General features: G+C 36.8%; 1 protein-coding gene across 1 annotated transcript; it reads right to left on the bottom strand.

Moving 5' to 3' along the window:
• Positions 1-1,251: 1,251 nt before the first annotated feature.
• LOC140927502 (uncharacterized) lies at positions 1,252-16,313 on the bottom strand. The gene is made up of 12 exons (XM_073377163.1): positions 15,902-16,313; positions 15,678-15,801; positions 15,509-15,555; positions 15,019-15,139; positions 11,232-11,327; positions 9,349-9,489; positions 8,333-8,467; positions 7,930-7,999; positions 5,234-5,358; positions 5,198-5,199; positions 3,705-4,746; positions 1,252-2,622 (listed from the first exon to the last, which is right to left on the bottom strand). Exons 1-12 carry the CDS (start codon positions 16,210-16,212, stop codon positions 2,389-2,391), a joined length of 2,448 nt encoding a protein of 815 aa, XP_073233264.1. The 5' UTR covers positions 16,213-16,313; the 3' UTR covers positions 1,252-2,388.
• Positions 16,314-17,746: the final 1,433 nt, after the last annotated feature.

Genomic DNA, 17,746 nt, shown 5'->3' with positions numbered 1-17,746 from the left:
CGTTTTACTGCATCAGCGGACCTTGAGATCTCTTCTTAACTAGGTCAGTTTCAGAAAATAATTTTGCTCCCACTCACTTTACACCTACACGACAATGTTGACAATAAGGACACAGCATATAAAAATGATTTACAATGCAGTTTTAAGTTGTTAAACACTCGCCCCACTCTTTCGTGTTATACACCAGAACAAAGAGATATGTGAAGGACTGGGTTGGTGTCACAAGTGAAGATCGAGAGCACGCAAGCTTAGTTCAAAAGCTTTTATTATATGGCTGAATCCTTGACCAGGCCATGCAAGATGAACAAAATCCTGTGATTTGATTGGCTACCAGTTTGAGGAGTTCCCCCACTGGTCTTGCAAGAAGAAGTTTTCTTGGCCATATAATAAATCGTTTGTTGACCAAGGTTGTTTGGTCAAGATGGCTGGATGCTGGTCTAGTTCCTCTTTGCATTTTTAATGACCTCAACTTCGTCTCAGTCCAAAAAAATGTGAAAATTTCAGCCAATATTCAGCCATCCTGGCCTCGCACTTGGTCAATAACGCATAAATACTCATCCTTAATATGGTACTCCTAGTCAATGTTTCTTAAAGGTTCCTACTTACACACCTGAAACAGCCTTAATCTTCAAACAGAAACTATAATCAGGTGAAAACAAGCATTCGCAATTAAAATTGCACATATTTGTTTGAAACTTTTTACGAAGGCTACACAACATTGCGGAAAAGGTAGATCATGAAGTAAGCCACAACTTTCGAGAAAAAAGCTCTTAAATAAAATGCTGCCTGTTTATGGTCACTTCAGCCTTACATTGTTATGCATTAAAGATGCCAGCAATTAACATCAAATCCAGAGCATGCTAAAATATACAATAATGAAATTAAATCTACCCATTTCACATAAATATGTATTTTATCAAACCCACAGATGTATATATACTGTCACAAGGAAAAATATATTGAACACAATAAGTGGCAACTTAAAAATGTTTACATTACACATCAAGAAATAAGACCTATTGTGGCAAAGGAAGAATAAATAATATGAAGTTTTTTCCAACTCACTTCTCATTGTTTGGATATCATATGAAAATAAATGTTTTAACCACCACCCCCCGCCCCCTCCCCTTGACAAAAAAAAATGATGTCACATCACATCCCTACCTCCCTCCTCATGATTGTCACCCACCTACAGAGGCATCTCACCTCCACCCAAAGGTGGTCGTCACGGTTGTAATAGGTCAAGCACATGCACATCATGCTTACAGGCAACAATTGGCTATTTCTTTCTTATCAAAGCTGTGGTGGCAGAGGTCGTTCTTATTAGCCTGACCACGTACATAATGTCCAGCATTACATATTACTATACCTTGCCCTAAACTAGCACCACTTTTTTGACGAGTGAAAGTTATTTTTTGTTTTAAATAACTTTGATTTATGGTCACATACTGGGTTATTACTTTTTAGATTACGGATTAGGACTTAATATGAAGTCTCCTTTCCTTTCTACCTTATAATGAGCTGGAAAACTAGAAAATAAGACCGTATGATCACATAACCATAAGGGGATTTTCGTCAAGAAATTTAACCCCTCCACTTAACAGTGGGCAATGTAAAAAACAATGATGATGAAAATTTATATTTGTAACATAATGGGAAATAAAATAATAGCACAAAACAAAAGTTCTTCTGAAGAGGTTTCATTTGAATGGTAATACCAAAGGATTTTACCCAAAGATTTAGAAGTTACAAGTGCCAAATTGTTCCACTATAACTTGACCTTGCAGTGGAAGGGTTCACTTTTAAGTTCCAATTGAAATTGTATTTGATATCAACAGCCTACAGTGTATGTTCTCTTGCTGATGATTAATTGGCTCTCAAGAAATACCTGTATGCCCCACTTCTTTAGTTTTTCTCATCCAAGAAAGGTAGAACAGCTTGCGGGAAGCAACTCAACTACATGCAGAAGGGAAATATTTCTTTGTGTTGTCATTAACAAACAATACTTTGGCACCACACTTGCGGGCAGCATGCAGGTGTTACTTACACACTTGGTTGTTTGAAAACATTTTCATTCAAGAATCAACAACTAAAAAGCTGAGTATAAAAAAAATTGAAACCATTCACCTGATCTTCTTCATATGGAACAAAGCTGGGATGAAATTGCATGTATATTGGAATGTCTTTGTTGTTGTTTAAAATGCTTAATAATATATAATTATTTTAATCTTTTTCTTTCAAAACTATATTCATATGTTTCTTTTTAACTGATTCAATGTTCAGTGAATTTCTACTTTTTATAATATTTTCGTTACAGAAATAGTAAATGATAATTTAAGCTATAAGACATTACCAGGCCTATTCTAAGATAGGCTTCTCTGTGCTCTGTCACGAACTTTTGCCCTTCTTAGTCTTTGCTGATTTTCCTTTCTTCTGCTTTGACGAGACCTTTGAATTACCGTTGGTGTTTTTAGTAATGTTGCTATTTTGATGATTGTTGTTACTACTTTTGCTTGTGTTTAAAACTGTTGTTGGGGGGCCTTGTCTTCCTATGCCATTGTCTTTATTCAGGTGACTACTGGTCTTTGAGACCAGCTTTGGTGAAGTGACAACCACTGCATTCTAAACATTTTAAAAGAATAACTACTTTAATAATTCACACATAACGCACTTCAGCTAGTGACAAAAGATTAAAGCGAAGAAATCAATCAAGACTTGCAGTGATTATCGTGCTAATAATTTATTCTAAATGATCGTGACATTTACTTTCTCATTTTGCTACTTTTAACATCAAATACCAAAATGTATAAAAAATTTGCAAATGTACTAAGTATGGCAAGGATTTAAGATTAGGTAGCCTGCAGGAAAGCTCCCTCAATTGGGGCGATGTTGAGAGAACTTGCTCGCAGGCAAAACGTCAGAGCATCAGGAACACCAGCAAATCACAGTTTCTGCTGAAGGTGATTAACAAATCAACAATTTCTCATGATCTGTACTTTTCTTGACCAAACAAATGACGTCAAAATGTTTAAAACTTGAGTGGAACCAGCCATAGGTGAGTAGTTTTACTGTAAAGTTGTGAACATTTTGATGTTGTTTCTATGATCGATGAGAGAACGGGCCATGGAAAATTATTGTTTTCCATTGTAATAACACTGACAGTTTTTGATGTCCATTTCCGTTGAAGTTTCTTGGAAAATCGCATGCACGATAAAGAGAAAAACAAATTGCGCCGCCAACACATCACTTCCATAGTCTGTACTCTTATCAAACATAGCTCTTGACCAATCAGCACACAAGAAATCACTTGAAGTTAAAATCCCTTTTCAGGTAAAAACTGTACTCTACCTATAAGCATTAGCTGTATGCCAGGATTTTAACCCTGACAGTAACTTGGATTGAAGACTGTTTGAACCTGAGAACAGGTCTTACCTACAATAAACATGTACACGCATGGCTGAATATCTCTATGAAGACCCTACCACTTTCAACAGCAGCCACAGTTAAAGATAAAAAAGATTCTATTCAATTTGTTTTTTGTAAAATTGAAATTAAATTAAAACATTCCAAGAATGGTCATGCCATAACGTTTTGTAAACGAATGAATAACTCAAGTTACTTCTCACTCAGCCTCAAAAAAACAAAAAATGTCAACCATGTATTCTTTAGAAACTTAAACTCTGTGTAGAATGGTTGCTACTTACATTGTTATTAGAAGCTGATGTTTTTCGTTCCTCAGTCTTTTTGTGAGAGCCACCACTTACTGGTCCTGAAGTTGAAACAGACTTTGACTTTGATGCCAAGTCATTCTCAGGCATTTTCACCAGCGCCTTCACTGAAGTCTGTCCCAATGACTTTGTCGAAGTTTGCCCTGAAACTGATGCTGCCTTTGACTTGGATGTCAAGTCAACTACAGGCACCTTAGTCAGAGCATTTCCTGAGCCAGACGACATTGATTTTGGCTTAGACGTGGAGTCAATTGCAAAAGAATTGTTTGTTGACATTTGCTGTGACGCTGACACAGCTTTTGACTTTGATGATGGTGCAACTGCAGAAGTTTTGGTTGATGTTGCACCTGAATCTAACACAGATTTAGCTGTCAAGTTGACTACACTGGTCTTTGTTGAAGTAGGAAGATTTTCCTTTAAAGTTGCAGTCCTTGAGTGCTTTGTCACTGCTGAGTAAGAGTTCACTTCTGAAGACAGAGTTATCTGATTAGAGTTTGTGGGTGAAGGTTTTGAGTTTGACGATAGCTTTGTTATCCGAACGCTGTCAGCAGTCCTCATTTCATTACCTCCTTTTTTCCTGGCAACATTGTCTTGGGCAAGTGAATCTGCCAGTTTTCGAACAGAGGTTGCTGTCCACACTGAGTTTGTACTTGGTTTTGTTCTAATACCACCAGCGAGAGTATAAAGGCAGTCTGTACTTTGTTGCCACTCCCTCTGCACGGCCATTCTGGTTTCTAACACAGCTGTTTCCACGTTTGATTGTGATCTACAGCTAGGCCAAGTGGCACTTCTGTTGGACATGTCCTGCAATGTCACACCTTGAGTCTTTATAACATTCCCAGGCTGGGCATGCCTGTTTGCTATGCTTGCATACGTTGGAACTGTTGGGCAGCTAACTTGAGTAATCAATGGAGTACTGTATTGTGCCCAGACACTCTCTACCCATTCTCGATACTCTACTACATCATCCTTCACTGAAACAACCCGCCCAAGATAACCACCTTCATCAGCATGGAGCCTGCTAGTCAAAAAACAGTTAATGTCAAACAAACAAACAAACAAAACAAAAAAACTCTTAAAACAATATGCTATCTCCTCCGCACTTAAGAGTTATAGCAAATAACACTCATTTTGGGGGGGCAGGGGGAGAGCATCATACATTTAAACCACGCCCGGTTGTTCAAAAGATGGATAGCGCTATCCACCGGATAAATAACTATCCAATGGATAAGTGTTAGCAAAACCAATTGCGCTATCCAGTGGATAGTCATTTATCCAATGGATAGCATTATCCACCTACTGAAAAACTGGGGCCAGGCCTTCTGGTTTAGGAGTAGAAGACTACCAAATAGATAACTAGACAAACTTTATTCTTACCTGCTGTAGAAGATAAGTCTTATAAAAAAAATTATTCTAGCTAGATATGTTTCCATTCTACAGTATCAGCCAAAAAAAAATGGTTGGGAAACTTCTGCTTCCAAACCTTTTATTAAGAAAATTATAACACTTTCTTGCCTGTCAGAAGTCTTGTCAATATCCCTCAACAGTGGTTTGCTCAAGGTTTCATAGGCATATTCAAAGGCCTGCTTGACGTCCATGAATTTATACGAACTCTTGCCTATGTAGTTCTCTGTAAACCACCAACAACACAATAATAACTATTTTGAATCATGAATTTTCTAAAAAGCCACATGCGGGTGAGGACAGGCTTATTTAAAACTCCTCAGAAATAATATTACAGTGTAACTACTATAACCAGGGCAACCTGGACAAAGTTGACCGATCGGACTACCGGAAAATAACAATACATTCCGAGAAAGTTAGTTGCCAGTCATAAACCATGAAACGAAATCAACAACATAGACTGAAATTAACCAATCACAACCTACAGATGTGACCTTTTGAACCCATCAATGAAAGCATCCATTTACTGAGAGGACTGTTAAGGTGAATGACAGAGGCAAAAAAACGTAAATGTTAGTTACATTTTCGACTTGAGGTAGCATGTTATTGCAAAGCGCAGCAATGGAAGCAAAGAAATTGCTGATGTATGACAAAATAACAGCTTGTGTCAGACAGATATGTCTCTTGGGTGTTGTATGTAATGTTTAGAATAGAAACCATTGCCTGGTAAAACATTTTGCTTTCTTGAAAAACATTTTGCCATAAATATTTAAATTTGGGGCTTCGAGCAACTTACTGTTCTTATTACGAGCTGCTGACTGGTCCACAACCAACTTTATTAGAATGTATTGTTATTGTCCCGTAATATGATTGGACAACTTTGTCTAAGTGGCCCCGGTTACAGTAGTCTCACTGTAATGAGCTTGGTAAGTCAGATATCATTCAGAGATGGATACTTCAAACAAACTTGATAAAAAAGCACTGAAACTGTCCTACCAGCTTAATTACATGCAAGAAAAAGACGATGCAATCCTAGCTAGACCAGAGTCACTGAGTCGTCTGGCTTATGCTAGAGCAGGTAGGGGAAGCAGAGCCTTTTTAAGCAATTAAGAACATTCTACTAAACATTCAGTTAATATGATTGATCATTCACAACAGGATACCCTGACAGGTGCCAGTCTAATTGAAAGCCCTTGACAGAGGTGGAGATGGTTGAGCGTGGTTAGGAGAGAGGCAGGGGTTTCATTAAGCATTGAAGTATGGCTATTTTACAAATCAGATGTGGATATGTTACGTAAAAAGAAATTATTATTCCCAGAAATGTGTAATTTTAGTGCCTATCCACTTGCTTTACATTCCTAAATAAATAACAAATACATAAAAACTTATTTAAATTCTAGCAGTTAAGCTCAACAAAACTAACAGGGGACGTGTAAAATATTAGGCGGTTTGCTGAGCATGGAAAGTTGACTGTATCCTCGACACTTTTAATTCGCACGCGAACATTTATTAAATGAAGAAATACTAATAAAGGCAAAACGTGAAACAAAAAAAGTACATGATGAACAAATCATAGTGGCAAAGTTATGACAAGAAAAGTTTAAGCGATAAGAATCAAGTACCTTTATGAATAAAAAGAACGATTTCTTTGTGAACTGCTATGGAAAAAAATTTGGTGATCTTTTCCGTACATAAATGACAGAGTATCAAATTACTATGAAGCAAATGCAAATTTTGAGATTTTTCTATTTTAACAATGACTTCTAAAATGGCACATTATAAATGGTCACTGCAGAGGAAACAAAGAGGAGATATTCATCAATATTTGATAGATCTCTATTAAACCAGACACACAAAGTTTTGTGCTGAGAGCGAATTTGTTGAAATGTGTTACGTCTAGCACAAGCACGTTTCGCCAACAGAGGTGGGAAAAGTTTCTCATGGCCCGTGCTTTCACTATTGAAAACATCTTTAAAATATTGAATTGAAGTAAAAGCATATTGAGAATCATTTTATTTCCACTCTTTGAAATGTTTGGTATTTAATAAGATAGAGCCAAATGTCACAACTCTAGGAGTGTGTAACAGGGTTAGAAGTCGATCGAAATGTTTTTAAACCATGTAGATGTATGCAGTGTTTCTATTCCCCGAGGGAGCCAAGAGAAATAAAATTTGCTATTAGACAGTAGGGATGTAGTCAGACAGAAAGTAGCCATCTCAGCAGGGTTTAAAATGCAAACTTTATTTTCAAGCTCTTTCCGGGAAAGGGCTTCACTCTTTTCAAAATATTCTCCTGTTACTTTACATTATTTCTCCTGCTACTGCAATTTTTAATGAAACCCCTGGAGAGGTGACTAATGTTATAAGAAATCTAAAAAGTAAGACGGAGGGTGAATTAACACGGAGGGCTTGGTACTTCTCATCGGAATTTGGAATTGTTCTTGAATACTTTGTCTACTAAGTCCTAGGAGAAAAACATCACTATGGGAGCACAAAAAGCACAAGAACATCACAGCATAGGCTATGACTCTAGGTAGCCCATATAGCACTGAAGGTCTTTGGACAAATATAGTGACTAACACCTGCAGTTGCCTGGTGAATTGAAACATTTTTCACTACAATGATAAACCCCAAATGTCACACAGCTACAGCATATAGGGTGCAACTTTCACACTGAAGGTACCGCATTTCCTTAAATATTGCTTAAATATTTCTGTCAAAAGAGGGGCAATTATTTGAGAGGGCCAATTAATTGAGGGACAGATATTATTCGAGGAAATATGGTATGTTCTGTTTACCTGGTGTGAAAGGATCTTCAATGCACAGGAGAGCAGGTTGATTATACACATCATTCATACCAAGCATAACCTAAATGACAAAGAACCGAGAAATAAAATTAATTGATACAGAAAAAGTGGGTTTGTTGCAGTGTCTGAAGGGTTGAATAAAAGAAATGGCTGTTACTCCCTTCACAAACCCTACAGAGTATTATTAGAGGAATTTCATCATCACCATCATCATCATCACCACTATTTAAAAAGGTGTGAGTTCCCGTCAAACAAAGGAAACAAACAATAAAATTGAATGCAGACTTTGCCCACCTACATGTTTTGATAGGGCTGGGTACAGTGTGGTATTTACCAGTAGTATTAAAGAAAATAGTCTGTTATAGCCATAAAATATTTTATTTTGCTCATTCACCTCATGCTTGCAAAAGTATGTGCCACCATCTTTGACTCTGATTCCAACATTTGTATAGTTAAAATGTTTACCATATAGTTCAAAGAATTCAATCAAAAGCACTCCAAGATTTTTTGAAGGAGGTGTTCTACGGTGCTGTGTGAAAAACGTGAAAAAAAGTTAGAGGAAAATATTTATTTTGGAAAATTATCATTTAGTAAATGTCAACAGCAAGAATATTTTAACATTTAAACCCTTCCTTCCTTCCTTTCTCCCATATCAACATGAAAATGCATAAACAAAAGTTAGGGCATAGGCAGGGTTCCACTGTAAAAATAAACCTATTGAGCAGCGTGCAAAGAAAGTCATGTCCGATAGCCAGTGGCTAGTGGAATTTGCACTCGGGCTACTGAATTCTGCTCTTAACTTACCTGATGGGCCAGTGAAGTTTTTTGGGGGAATACAAATTACAGAAGTACTGCGAGACAAATATTGTTTAAATTCCTGAAAACTTCATGTGGATTGAAAGCTGTTTTTCTAGCTGATCTGGCAAAGTGAAATTATCTCTTTTATTACAGTGATTAAATAAAGCAAGTAACTGATTAATTAACAATAATAAATTAATCATTAACATGTATGTCAAAAAATTCAGGTTAGTTACCATTGGGCTAGTACCTGCTACAATCCCGGACAAAACTACTTGAGAAAGTTTTCCCCATCATGTCCACTTTCCTACGCAACAAAACTATTTCCAAAATGACGCCTTTGGGGAAAGAAAACCCCTTCCGCCAATTCAATGTTGCTTCCTACAAATGCCCAGGGATCAGGCTTTCTTTTGAATACACATTACTTTCAGGGTAAGGGGGAGAGGGAAGAACCGGTACAGCTACGGCGTTTAGAAAAATGCTTCCCAAGTATGCAATTTTCTCAACAGTTTTGCCCAAGACTGTAGCTAAAGCTTGCCCATCGAGCAGGCTGTAAACCTGACTTTCATTTAACCCTGTATTGAACACATTTGGGAATCACAAATCACACACCTGCAGGAAGCTGATAGTCATCAAGATAAGGCAGTATGAGCTGATCCCACCAGTAAATACTTCATTAAGGTCACGCTGAAGTAAGAATTGCTTTAGGACAAGCACCAAGGGTTCAAGGCAAGGGAAAATTTCTATCTGATCCTGTATAATTGAAAAACAGAACCAGTCAACCACTTGGGGTTTTTGCTGAGATTGGGCTCAAAATTAAAAAAAAGTTTCTCGGGTCGCCTTTGGGCCACAAACTGGAGAGATATAGTCGCCAGATGCAAATTTTCAGTCGACAGTTTATATAATGTAAATGATGCAGCTCATAGTATGGCACGATCCGTCATATTTGATTGTTTGAAAATATCAGAGACAGAAGTCGATATAAATTTGGAGGTAAACTGGCTTTGTTTATGCGATTTGGCACATTTTTTGTGATGAAAGCAAAGCACGATAAGATGAAATGTTTGTTTTAACTTAACTCTTTTAATTTAAATCTAAATCATTAAGAAATCTGGTTGCCGAAGTGGTGACTAAACCAGAATTTTTAGTTGCCGAGGAGAAAATGTTAGTCGCATTGGAGACCATATGAGTCGCAATTTCGAGTCCTGTGAGACAGGATATAAACTCTGGATGTTTTTGTTGTGTTGTTCAGTACCATTCAAAGTGAGCTACTGCTACATTCTTATTGCATTTAGCCAAGGATGCACATTTCCCCAGTTACTCAAGATTAACAGAATGTGCAATAATTAAGATGTGTGTTAACACCTCATACCAACGTGCCTATAAAACTGCTTTTGCAGTTTCAGGAATTCAGGAACTTTGACAAAAAATAATTTATTTCCAGGAAAGAGGTTTGCCTTGCAAACCCTCTTCTAGGTGCCATGAACAAAAAAAATCATGTTCAGTGATATTCAGGATAAAGCCTTTAGTCTCAAATGACACCGAAAAAACCATTACCGGGGTAACCATTTCCTTCACGAGTCTTTCACAACTACATGTTGTTGAATAAGCTAGAAGCTGTTTTAAACTCATTTTACATGTCTTTAAATATTTTACATACCCTAAAGATCAACCGACAACATTATTTAATCTGTTAATTATTAAGCCCCAGTTTCTTTGTTACGGGATCATAGTGACATTTTTCAAACGTGCCTTTAGGTTTGGATATACAAATAACTTATAAGTAAGGTTATTAAAAAATTGGGACTGCAAGTTATGGAAAACTATTACAGAGAATCCCTCACATCCCATTTTTTGAGCTGTTGCCCCCTTAAAGAAAGAGACGTTTGCGAGATCAAGGGCATAATTTTATTTTACCTGCAGTCGAAATGGAACGCTCTAAAAGATCTTTTATTAAGAAATGTATCTTTCAATTTGTCTGATTGTGATTGCTTTTAATATTTAATTAGTTCGTACAACCATATTTTGTAAAGCCACATCTCTTTGTTGTGAATAAGGACTCTTTTTATTATTAATAAGGAACCATTTCAACAACCTCGCCTAACAGAAAATAAACAACTTTTCTCAAAGACAGCCAAAATTTTTTAAAGCAAATCATGGACTAGCCAAGAATCCAGGTAATGAAACACAAGGTAAGATTTATCAAAGAATATATTACTACAGTTATGAATTTTTTTTCCAAAAGAATTTTTTATATTCAAAACCCTTGGACAAAAACATGGATATATAGAAACAGAACATTGCATAAAAGATTAAAATTCACATCACATAATAATAAATTAAAAAATAAATTTTACAAGAAAGCGTTTTTCTGTTACACAGTAAATATGGCAAGCTTTTTGTTTAAAAGTTTGTCATCAGCCATACACTACTGGGCAAATAATATCATTGCATTCTCAGACAAAGATGATGGAAAGTCATTCAAAAAGGTTTACCTTTATGAAGTCGGCTGCTTTTAACCCGGCTGGGACGTTGAAGCTTATGTCCACTTTCACACTGGTTTTCTGGTCTGTCATTTTGATTATAGGCACCTGAATAAAGAAAATGTTACAAAAAGCCACGATTAATAATTGTTATTTTTTTAAAGATATCAGATGTTTTGGCTTTGTATATTTACTGCTACCATATAAAGCAACCGTAACAGACCTTGAAAATGCAAAATATTGACACAGGGTTTAACTTTTTTGCATGCATTATGTTACATCATTTTGATAGACATCACCAGGGCTATGTGTTAGCTCCAACAAGCCCCCTGGAATAGTGCAGTATTTTGGATTATCACATGAAAGGCATCTTTGTCAATCACATGATAGACAAAATTATAATTCTGCCACTTTCAGTGTTAAACCCTAAACTTAGTAAATATCATGATTATCACAAGAAAAGTCTCAAATGATCAGCATCACAAGTCTTAGCCAACACACTCAAAGTTTAGAACTACATGTACAATAAACATTTTGCAGTTCTCTCAATAGAAACAAGATAGCTCTGCAATTACCCACCCTGACAAGGACCACTTGAAAAATCATCTTCAATTATATATTTACTATATTAACTATATTATATTGAAAAAATATTTTGTCATTGTCAGGGGTGATGTGTAGTGGCCAAAAATGGTTTAGCAACAAGCCCACCAACTGTTATGTACAGGTGAAGACTTTTTGCAGCAAATGCACCATTTGAAGCAAGCCAGTTGTCAAATCAAAACAGTTAACCCCCTCTAAGACAAACACCACAACACCAACTGTATATCACCCCTTGCCTTATAACCATGGCTGAATAAGTGCAAAGTGGGTGACTGTTCAGTTGTATTCAATGTAAAATCTTTTCAAATTCTTGCAAGAAATTTTTGTTCATAGACAGCACATCACTTTTACATTCTCAGACTTTTTCTTGTAAAGGAAATGCTTCTTTATATCAAAAACAAAACACAGATACACAGCACACTATAAAAATAGGTGAGATGTAATGCTCTGCTAGCAGTCAGTTACTTTGCACATGACTGGTAGGAAAAATGCAAGGCTGTGCTCTAAGAAAAATTACAGGGAGCCCAGTGCTCTAACACTGTGATTTCCAGGCTACTCAGCATAATTGACAATTTGCAATGCCACCAATAGTTTCCCTGAAAAATTATGCCTGAGGAACAAGTGCAGAAATTCCATGCTGAAAAATCAGGGCTGAAAATAACTGACAGCAGGTTGCCGGTCATGATGACCGGCCACATATTTTTTAGCCCGGATAAACCCCGATTCTGGCCGGTCAAATAATGAATACTAATAATTTTTTTTTTGCCTACGGAATATCCAATTATGCTGGCAATAGATCGTTATTACTACATTGACGTTCTCATTTTTGACAGCAAGTTGGTGAAAAATGCATTTGCAGGTTGTAGAGTTCCTTTCTGCGGTTTTCGCGTGTTTTAATGTTACGTTCTACCTTGAGTATCATTGCACGGCAATGTCTGAGGTCTCTAGAGGTAAAAAGTGAAGCGTAAATCCTTTTCAAACTCTCAAGGTCCAGGAAACGGAATACACATACTGTTCAGCAAACTTAAGAAATTGCAAAAAAAAAAAAAAGGGTTATTTTACAAAATCTGCACATGCTTGTTTTACGTTGATGTTCCGAAATGAACATCGGTGAAACTTGATCTTTTTCCTTGCCTGGCACGTGATCGAAAGTCACCTCCTCAAAGAAGAATTGTCGCTAATATTTTCGGCAAAGAAGTTGATTTGCATTGGCGAGAAGTTTGTTCCACAAACAGCGTGTTTATCATCAGAAGTCAATAAATAAATTTGAGTCATCACGCAACATTTTATCGCAAAGGGCTCAAATGTCAACAGAAATTTGCATAAAGTTGTTTACAAGAACGAGAATCTAGCGCCGAGATAGACGACAACCTTCCCTCTTGATTAGCTTAAATTTTTATCAGACCATTCTGGAATCGAGTCTGCAAATGAGATTCATGTTCGACATAAAAGAAATTATTATTAATCGATGCACTAACATTTATTCCCGGAGAAACACAGGACGACCTGTTGAGAATTGTGATCAATTTGCCTGAATTCCTTTGAATTCCCAACGAAGGTCACATTACAGATTACAGCAAAGCAGAAAGTACAGCACGACTTGCAACATTGCGTTACTTTTCAACTCAGTTTGCTATTCACTTTGTTGCGTTTCATTACGACATGACGACATGAAATTAATTTATTGCGGTTTTCTTTTTCTTAGAAGGGTTTAGTGCAAAGCAGCAAAAAACACCAGAGAAAAAAGAAATCATTGCAGGGTTATAGAGCATTAAGCAACAACTGTATGGAAAATAAAATGTTTGTATCCAAAAATGACCGGTCAAAATGACCAGAGTTTGACCGGTCAAGTCCGTGATCAGGCCGGACATTGTCCGTTGACCGGCCGTTATTTTCAGCCCTGAAAATGAAAATTTGCTGCAGCCAATCAGAAGCACTACCAATGATATTAATAGGTAATCAAATGGTATACTCGTGAATTAGGGAATAATTTTGCTCGTCATCATTTTAAGCATATTTTTTTTATTTATTTAAAAAAGTTATAGTTCTGGCTCTATATAACATTTAGAAATTAGACTTCAAAAGGTCTTTCTGCACAGATAATTATGGAACACCTATCCTTGTAATAACACTGGACTGAATGTCATATCAATACCTGGTACGGGTAAAATTGTTTCTCAGGAAAAACCAGAACTTCCTTTTTCTGCTATAAATAATTAGGGCCAAGAAATTAAGGAAATTCTGTATCAAACTAGGCTGAATACTACTTTAACCTGAAAGGGGATTTTACCTAAGACATATCCACTACATTTATCAAACTGCATGTATAAATCCTTTATTTGGGCTGAAGAATCTAAAAATTTAACAAGTTTCAACTGATGCCAAAAGTTGTGTAAATATTATTTTACTTAAAATTTTCTGAAATATTCACAATTCCACTTGATACAATTAATGCAAATTATGACACTACTTAACTGACGTGAACAAAAACCCTGAACCATGTAGGTACTTTCAAAAGCCCCCAAACAACCCCAACTACAGCTGGCTATTCTTCATGAGTGGCAAAATATGGAATAATTTAACATTATGACCAAAAATAACAGAAATGATGTTCTTTTATCATTGTGAGAGTACATTAAGTCCTTCAACATGACACACCTGCACAAAAATCTTGTGCTTAAATCTTGTAGTTGAAATTTTTGAGACATTACATGTAGACGATAGACAAAGTATTATACATAATGCCCCAGGCAAAAAAAATAAGAGTCTGAAAACAAAGGTCATAAATATTCAAATTTCACTGAGGGACAAACCCGCATTGAATTTGCATACCGAAATAAGTAGGATCATGTACAATACGTGAATATTCAACAAGTATTTTCCCGTGCGATGTTAACTATTTTGTGATTTATATAGCGTTGTCACTTCCTCCAGATTTGTTATTCGCGAAGGAAAAAGCTTGTTACACCTTTCCTGAGTGACAAAAACAGCTGTCCTTCGAAAACATTAGCAGAAAAGAAGCTTTTGTGCATCTTTAATACATAACAAGCTTTCAGAACATCGGAGGTAATTTAACCTCATTTATTCTGTATTTTATTAGTGAGTATTAAGCTTGTATATAAGCTTATCATCACGAGTTGTCGCGATATTTGTGTTCATAATACAAATATACTATAAAAGAAAAAACTAGTCTCACCGATGCTTTATCCAAGACCTTGATCGACGAAACCTCCGCAATTTTGTTCGCAGTTAGCGCCTGTTCAAGCGTCCATAGAGGCAATCTCTCCCATTTGCCAAAGACGACAATATCGATGTCACTAATAAGCAACGGATTTTAAATGAATAACAACTACTTACAAATGGGTACTGTGACATCAGAACTATTTGAAACTGCTTATGTTCAAAATAGAGATATCCTCCGGGGGTTTCAGGTTGCATAATGTTTACACGAAAACCTTGTTTCTGCTCACCACAAACGGTTTATTGAAAAGATACAGTACATGTTTTGCTTTTCATTTAAACGGTTGTAGAGTAATATCCATTCACTACTCGATAATCTTTATTAGATACATTTCACACTGGCGATAGCAAGACCCACGAGAGGAAAATCTAAAATAGGGCACAAAACGTTACAGATCATAAACACCTTTTATTTCGACTCACAAAAAGTTGCTACTTGCTCTCACCTGGTTGGTAAATAGAGGCCCGTTCGGAAGCTTCCGTAGACCTCCACCTGAAATAGTTCGATAAAAACAAAACCTCGTCATTTCCCATACTTGTTACACCATTCAGCAAACTTACTTTGAATTTATAACAAAAAAAATTGAGCAAATTATGTGAATTTTCCCTACGTACTTCAGCTGTAGGCCAGAGTTGTTTGATGACTTCTTGAACTCTCGATATTACTTCTTGTCGCATCCTATGTTCAGCAGGACGAGGTTTCATAAAATTATGAAAGTCCAGAATTTCCTCATGAAGCCTTAATAAAACGAAAGAATAACTTATTAGCTTTCAATTGTGAGGGTTGTCACTTCTTCGTTGTAAGAATTCTCGCTGAAATGACCTGAATGGCGACTTACCCAACTGGGCCGTCTGGATAGCTTTTTTCCTTCGACCACCACGGGGTTCGATTTTCAACTTTTTTCTTCTTACTAACATGACTTTTGCCTGCGTTTATCAAGTTGTTTAACGCAGTAGTCTCCTTTGCGTCACTAAAAGTATTTTTATGATTCAGAGGGATATAGTCCGGCCTTCCAGCACGAAGATTTTCCAAATTCGTTGATGGTGAAGTGACATCCTGAATCATTATGTCGCTCCATGTTGTATATGCTGGACCCTTTTGTTCCGGTTGAATCCAGCCAATTCTAGGATCCATCATTAGTGGCAACATCGATTCTTCAATTTACTAACAGCGGTTCCTTTTTCCAACTCTTTTCAACAGTAACACAGTCAGTTAAAACCAAGCCGTCTTCTCCGTTTCCTTCCTCCCACCAGTGCAAGAAAGGTTGCATAATTATGCGCATGTCATTTATCTTGACCAATCAGTATGCGGGGTCAAGATTGGCGTCCGCGAGCTCTCAAAAGATTGCCAGCGAACTTCCATAAAAAGCCATAATTTTTACGTTTCAATCAGTGGTTCCAATCAAAGGCCCTTGACGTACTCGAAAAATGTATTTATTCAAACCTCCAAAGCGTGATTGAATGCATGAGTGAAGAATTCAGTTACAATATTCCCCAGCGTTAGTTAACATATTTCCACGACTTTTATTACTGTGAAGCACCCCACAAAACTCAGGAGCGGCCATCGACGGTTTCCTACTAATACATTGAAACACTTTTTGGGCTATCTAGATTACTTTTAGATCTCTATAAATGCATTCTAAGCGGGGCTATAAAATTCAGGGGCGGATCTAGGGGGAGGGTGCAGGGGGTACGCACCCCCCCCCCCCCCTGAGATGACCTGCGGTTTTCTAATACAACTGGTATTCTGCAAAAAAAAAAAAAAGCTATGTAGTTTATTGGTGTTGAAGTAGAGCAAGAGACGAGTGCACCCCCTGCTAAAAAAAATCCTGGATCCGCCCCTGAAATTTGTACCTGTTTGGTCATCCTAGGGGAACGTGAGTCTTTTCGAAATTACAAGCGCTTCCGTACTATTTTCCCGAATATTTCAGATGCAATTTTACGTATTACGAAAGTGAGAATTTTTCTGATTTCACTCTCCATCACATTTTTGAATCCGAAAATTTTAGGTTTCCTTTTTTGTACCAAAAAAAACTAACCTGGGCAGTGAAATGTAAAAAAAAAGCTTCGAAAATTGCACATGAATGGAATGGTCATTTAGAAATTTTTAGCCGTCCTCAAGTAATAGAAAATTCCAGGCAATATTTGCTTCTCCGATCAGCTATTTTACAGAAGACAGTCGTTGGGTGCCCCTGAAAACTGGGTGAAGAAACAACTTAGGAAAAAAGGTAATAAAAAAACTTAATAATTACATGAGTCTCTGATCAAGTTTCCCTCAGAGTCCCTAAAGAAGAAAGATAACTCCATTTATTATTTATTTATTTATCTATTTATTTTTCCTTTGCCGTCAAATCAGCATTGCGTTTTTTTTGTTTAATCGCCTAAAAATTCTATTTTTTAAACAATACGAGACCTGCTCGAGATTTGTATCTGCAGACACGTGACAAGAGGTGAAGCCCTCGGGGTCCCCCGGGTCACATTTCGAAACGGCCGCTAGAAATAGACGGTGGGAGCTGTCTAATAACTGGTGTTGTAGTACAATAACTCTTAAACTCTATCAGTCGTTTGCAAATAAAGGATAAGTATCGAAATGTTTTTTGACACAAAATAAAAATTCCGACTCTTCTTACGGACAAACAGCCATTACGTCAGATATCCAGAATGCGGAATAAACGAAATTTACT

The sequence above is a fragment of the Porites lutea genome, chromosome 2 (assembly GCF_958299795.1).
Source record: "Porites lutea chromosome 2, jaPorLute2.1, whole genome shotgun sequence".
NCBI classification, from domain to species: Eukaryota; Metazoa; Cnidaria; class Anthozoa; order Scleractinia; family Poritidae; genus Porites; species Porites lutea.
The sequence above is the reverse complement of the archived record's forward strand: the minus strand, read 5'-3'. Positions and strand labels throughout refer to the sequence as shown.